This window comes from Phragmites australis, chromosome 17 (assembly GCF_958298935.1).
Source record: "Phragmites australis chromosome 17, lpPhrAust1.1, whole genome shotgun sequence".
In the NCBI taxonomy this organism is placed as follows: Eukaryota; Viridiplantae; Streptophyta; class Magnoliopsida; order Poales; family Poaceae; genus Phragmites; species Phragmites australis.
The window spans coordinates 15362279-15368526 of record NC_084937.1 but is presented as its reverse complement, the minus strand read 5'-3'; the positions used below and the strand labels follow the sequence as shown (position 1 = coordinate 15368526).

The 6248-nt window shown below is 47.0% G+C and overlaps 2 protein-coding genes across 2 annotated transcripts; both read left to right on the top strand.

The window, feature by feature from the left end:
- The first annotated feature begins 488 nt into the window (after positions 1-488).
- LOC133897436 (uncharacterized) lies at positions 489-3683 on the top strand. Its single transcript, XM_062338170.1, has 2 exons — positions 489-1665; positions 3004-3683. Exons 1-2 carry the CDS (start codon positions 1176-1178, stop codon positions 3024-3026), a joined length of 513 nt encoding a protein of 170 aa, XP_062194154.1. The 5' UTR covers positions 489-1175; the 3' UTR covers positions 3027-3683.
- A 398-nt stretch (positions 3684-4081) lies between these two features.
- On the top strand, positions 4082-5749 carry LOC133897829 (hydroquinone glucosyltransferase-like). Its single transcript, XM_062338657.1, has one exon. The coding sequence runs from the start codon at positions 4174-4176 to the stop codon at positions 5617-5619; it is 1446 nt and encodes a 481-aa protein (XP_062194641.1). The 5' UTR covers positions 4082-4173; the 3' UTR covers positions 5620-5749.
- The last annotated feature ends 499 nt before the right edge of the window (positions 5750-6248 follow it).

Sequence of the window (6248 nt, the reverse complement as noted above, 5' to 3'; positions counted from 1 at the left end):
ATGAAAAAAATTCGGGTGGGAACCACCTCACTCTCACCTGAATTTTTGTTACTGCTATCATCTGATGCAAGTTTAAGCCATAGATCTTAGATCTAATGGTTAAAAATACGGGTGAGATTTTCTTTTAAATCACTTGGGTGAGATATAAATAGGCCCAATAATAAAATCCATCCTCCAAAATTGACTCAAGGTGGATCTAGCCACGGACGGACCTATGTTGATGCATGGGTATTCCCAGGAATACTCAACAATTTTGGTAAAAAAAATCGAGTATGTGTATGGTAATATGGTATATACATGTGTATAGCTTATGTTGGGCCAAATTTTCCCTTTCTTACCTTCTTGTCCCAGCACAAACTCGAAGAAACAGACCAACAAGCAAATAGCCTAGCAGCCCATTCAACCCACTAACAGTCCATGGGCCATTGCCTCTCCTGACTCCTATCAATCTCTCACTCGATTCCTCTCGGACAGTCGGGCTCTTGCCTCTTGGCTCTCTCTCTCTGTTTGACATCTCTCAATCCCAATTCCCCATTCTGAGTTTCACCATCACCCTAACCCGCCTAGAGCCCTAGACGCAACACACCCGCTGGCTGCCGGCAGCCGTGCGCTGCGCGCAAGGTGCAGACAGCACTCGGCACTCGGCAGCTCGGAGTCGGCACTTGGGCCTCGGTAGACGGCATGCGGTAGATGGAAGCTCGCCAGCTTGGGGCTCGACGCGCGTTGCGCGCGGTTGCACTACTGCAGGCAGCAGACCTGCAGCCTGCAGCACACTAGGTCACCAGGCGCCAGCACCATGCAAGCGCGCCGCGCGTAGCACCTAGGTGGCAGGCAGCCAGGCTTGCAAGGGCGCAAGGCTGCAGCCTGCAATGGAGTCAGTCGTCGGCGTCGGGGCTCGAGGCTTAGGCTGCATGCGACCGCAGCACCACGCATGCAGGCTGCAAGCCAGCAGGCGCAGCTGCACAGCCGCAGGCCAGCACCGCGCAAGCACAGGCCGGCAAGCACACTGGCACAGGCACAGCGGCAACACTGCTAAGTGCTAACTGGTGAGTGGTGAGGACAATCCAAAATTCCAAATCCACAATTTCTAATTTTCTTGCACAATTGATATAGGAATCTAGTTTTGAGGTGTGTAATTGTGTATGTTTTTAATGTATATCTTAGAGCTTTGAAAAATGAAGAAGGAATTAGTTGATTTGAAATCTGTATGGGAAAGAGTTGCAAAGACACATAAGGTAGAGTCCATATTGACATCACAACTGATTACCATTGAGAGTCAAGCTCAGAATCAAAGTATGCTGCCACAGCTGATTACCATTAAGAGTCAAACTCAGAATCAAAGTACCCCTTCCGTTGAGCCTGACATAAGAACCAATGACGCTCTGGTAGCAAGGGAAGTGGTTGAACCAATAGAACCCGAGATAGCAAGCAATGAACCTGAGACAGAACATTCCCCTTTGTCCCCTATCAGAGATGGTGATGAATCAGAGTATGAATCAAGTGATGAAGCTATTTATGATATTGACTTTCTTTTTCATGATCCTGGAAAGAGGATTCCCATCAAAGGCTATGTTGTCAATGAACGAAATTCTATGATAAGGGAATATATTGCATTGGGGCCATATCAACCACGGGGTCATGATTTTCCTATAAGGAATATTGGAGGTAAACCACGAAGCTTTGTTGCTACTTGGTTTGATGACTTCAGTTGGCTTGAATATAGTGTGGAATTAGATGCTGCATTCTGTTTTGTCTGCTATTTATTCAAGCATAACTAATTGTTCTGGTGGAGATGTTTTTGTGAAAGGAGGATTTAGGAATTGGCACATGAGAAAGAGGATTGAAAAACATTGTGGTGGTATGACTAGTTTTCATAATTTTGCTCAAGAGAAATATAATTCCTTCACTACACCTAAAGCAACAATTGTTGAGAACTTTTCTTCCACCACCAAAAATCAGAAGGTTCTGTATATGTCACGTTTGACCTATTCACTTAAATGCTTGAAGTTTCTTTTGCATTAAGGTTTGGCTTATCGTGTGCATGATGAATGTGAAAATTCACTTAACAGAGGAAATTTCCTTGAGCTATTAAATTGGCTAGGAGGAAATTTTTAAGGAGTTGGCAAGGTGGTTTTGAAGAATGCTCCAAAGAACTGTAAATTGACTGCCCCCCAAATACAAAGAGATATCATCAATAGTTGTGCCAAAGAAACTACTAGACTTATTATGAAAGACCTTGGTGGTGACTACTTTTGCAATACTTGCCGATGAATCTAGTGATGTGTACCAAAAAGAACAGTTGGCTTTTTATTTGCGTTATGTTGACAAAAAGGGAAGGGTAGTTGAGTGGTTTCTTGGTGTTGTCCATGTTGAAAACATTACTTATTTGACACTTAAAACTGCAATAGAGTCATTGCTTATGGATCATTCATTGAGTTTATCTATGGTACATGGGCAAGGCTATGATGGAGCTAGTAACATGAAAGATCATGTTAATGGTCTAAAGAAATTAATTATAGATGAGTGTCCTTCTGCTTATTATATACATTGCTTTGCACATCAACTTCAGTTAACTCTCGTGGCAGTTGCTAAGGAAAACCCATATTGTATTTGGTTCTTTGAGCAGCTTAGATTTTTGTTGTCTGTTATTGGGAATTCTTGTAAGAAGACACAAATGCTTCGAGTAGCACAAGCTCAAAGAATTATACAAGAATTAGAGCTGGGTGCCTGTGAAACTGGAAAGGGGTTGAATTAAGAGATGGGTTTAGGCAAACCAGAGATACTCGTTGGGGATCTCACTATAAAATAGTTATGCGTGTTATCTCTTTGTATCCTTCAATCCTGAAAGTTCTTATAAGGGTCGGTAAAGACCGCTCTCAAGGCACGGATTCTATAAATGCACAAACAATGTTGACAACATTTAAGTCATTTGAGTTTATTTTCATGGCACACTTGATGCAAACTATTCTTGGGTACACAAATGACTTAAATCATGCTTTGCAGAAGAGGGATCAAGATATTGTTAATGCAGTAGATCTCATTTTCTTGACAAAGATTCAATTGCAACAATTGCGGGAGGATCCTGGATGGGATGATTTTCTTGAAGATGTCAATTCTTTTTGTGTTAAGCATGGAATCAAAATTGCTAATATGGATAGTTTCTACAAACCGGTTGGAAGAGATAGGAGATTCTTTACAAAAGTCAAAAATTTACATCGTTTCCATGTTGACATGTTCTTAAGTGTCATTGATAGGCAACTTCGAGAGCTTAATGAGAGATTTGATGAGGTAAACACATATTTGCTTCTTTGCATGGCATCATTCAATCCTGCTGATTCATTTGTTGCTTATGATAAAGCCAAATTGGTTAAGCTTGCTCAATTTTATCCTAATGATTTCTCAAGCTCGGAGTTGAATTATCTTCCTTTTCAATTTCAACTCTTTGTTACTGATATGCGTAGAGATGAAAGTTTTAGAAAAGAGAAGAATCTTGCTGACCTTTCTATTATGCTTGTTGAAACAAAGAAGCACATCAAATATGATGTTATGTACAAGCTTTTTAAATTGGTGCTAATACTTTCCGTATCTACGGCTAGTATTGAGAGAGTATTTTCCTCAATAAATTATGTGAAGAACAAGTTGAGAAATAGGATGGGGATCAATACTTGAATGATTGTTTGGTCATATTTATTGAGCGTGAGATCTTTTTACAAGTTAAGGACAATGATATTATCAATCGCTTCTAAGCTATGAAGGAACACAAAGTTAAAATTAAATTGTAATTTTCATTAAATATTCTGTAATTTCTCTTTTTTCATGGGTATCTTTAGTTTGAACAATATGTGCTTTTAATTTATGCTATTTTGAATGTTTTATATTTTTTGATTGGACACTTTCTTTTGGCTTGGGAATACCCAATCCAAAATTCCGGCTCCGCCACTGGATCTAGCTTTGTAAGTTCACGGTGTTAAATATCCGTTTTTATAGTTCAAGAGTTTGGACCTGTTAAACATTTTAGGGGTAAACTAGACTTATTCTTTAGACAAAATCCTATAAGCATGGACGCAGCGTAGTGGCATGCACACAGGGTAATTAAGCAACACGAATACATACCGAGATACTTCCACCACCACCTCCTAAGCAGCTGGTTTATTACTAGCTGGGCTAGCTGACATGGCAGAGGTGCATGCCCCGCACGTCGTCGTGCTCACCAGCCCCGGCGCAGGGCACGTCGGCCCGGTGGCCGAGCTCGCCACGCGCCTCGCCGCGCACCACGGCTTCACCACCACGATCGTCACCTACAGCAACCTCTCCTCGCCAACGCACTCCTCCGCTCTCGCCTCCCTCCCGCCACGTCTCTCCACCACCGCGCTCCCCGAGGTGTCCCTCGACGACCTCCCCGCCGATGCGCACATCGTGACGCGCATCCTAACTGTCGTGAGACGCACGCTGCCGCACCTCCGCGCGCTGCTCCGCTCCCTCCTCGACGCCCCCGCCGGTGTCACAGTCTTCTTGACCGACATGCTCTGCCCTGCGGCGCTCGCCGTTGCCCAAGAGCTCGGCGTGCCGCATTACGTCTTCTTCACCTCGAACCTCATGTCGCTGGTCACGCTGCTTTACACACCGGAGCTCGCCAGGACAACCACCTGCGAGTGCCGCGACCTCCCGGAGCCCGTCGTCCTCCCGGGGTGCCTGCCGCTGCATGGAGCCGACCTCGTAGAGCCCGTCCAGGACCGCTCCAACCCAGTGTATCCCCTCGTGATCGACCTGGGCCTCGACTACCTTCAAGCCGACGGTTTCATCGTCAACACCTTCGACGCCATGGAGCACGAGACTCTGGAGACGTTCAAAGAGCTTTCCGACAAGGGTGTGTACCCTCCGGCCTACGCGGTGGGCCCGTTCGTCCGGTCGTTCTCCGACGAAGCGGCCAAGCACCACTGCATGCGGTGGCTTGACGGGCAGCCGGACGGGTCAGTCTTATACGTGTGTTTCGGCAGCGGCGGCACCCTGTCTACCGTGCAGACCGCTGAGATGGCGGCCGGGCTGGAAGCCAGCGGGCAGAGGTTCCTGTGGGTCGTGCGGTTCCCCAACGACAAGGACAGCAGCGCAAGCTACTTTGGGACGACGACCCACGGCGACGACCCGCTGAGCTACCTGCCGGAGGGGTTCACCGAGAGGACCAGAGATGCCGGGCTCGCCGTGCCGCAGTGGGCGCCGCAGGTGGAGATCCTGGATCACTGCGCCGTGGGAGGGTTCCTATCTCATTGCGGGTGGAACTCCGCCCTGGAGGCGGTGGCCGCGGGCGTGCCGTTGCTGGCGTGGCCGCTGTTCGCCGAGCAGAGGATGAACGCGGTGAAGCTGTCGTCGGAGCACGTCGGGCTGGCTCTGCGGGTGAGGGCGCGGGAGGACGGAGTGGTGCCGCGGGAGGGGGTGGCCGCGATGGCGAGGGAGCTGATGGTGGGGGAGAAGGGCGCCGCGGCGCGGAAGAAGGCGCGCGAGCTGCGAGCGGAGGCGCAGAAGGCGTCGGTTCCGGGCGGACCTGCTCACCAGATGCTCGCAGCCGTCGCTAACACGTGGAAGTGTGCGGCTGGTCCGGCGGTTGGAGATGGTGGAGTGTGAAGATTTGATCGCGTCGTACGTGTGACTTGTGCTTTGCCGGCCGGCGAGTCGCCGCGACGTGTCTGAGTGCGTGCAACGTTGCTGTATCCGTATGTCTGTGCACCGTATGTTATACGTATTTACTACTCAACACTCGACTGAAATCTGCTCACTCTCACTGGACGGCTTGTCCGATTCCTGCGTCTGTCCAAACCGAGGCCCACTTGTTCTAATTTTTATTAGACCCACTAGTTGCTATTGCATGGATCCGATATGTTATTCGGAAATTTTCTCTTTTTTCTGTTGCTCTTCGGACCACGTGCCCAACTCCCAACCAAGATTGAGATAGAAACGCCTCGACGATTTGATCGGCGGAGGCCTCGAGATTGCGATTTTGCGGCGGCGGAGCCCCGTGGGGGACTTCTGTAACACCCTGATTTTCAGAATTTACAACTTTTTAAATTTTTTCAAGATTATTGAATAGTTTCACCAGTAGAATAGGTTCAAAACCAATTTTCTTAATCAATCAATCAATATATGTTATTATTTTATGTGCATTGCATGTTGAGTTTTCCTAGGAGCCAGGTAAATGTATTATAGTTCTTTTCTTTTCTTTCTCTTTGGTATTTTGAATGAAAAAGATTTTAAAA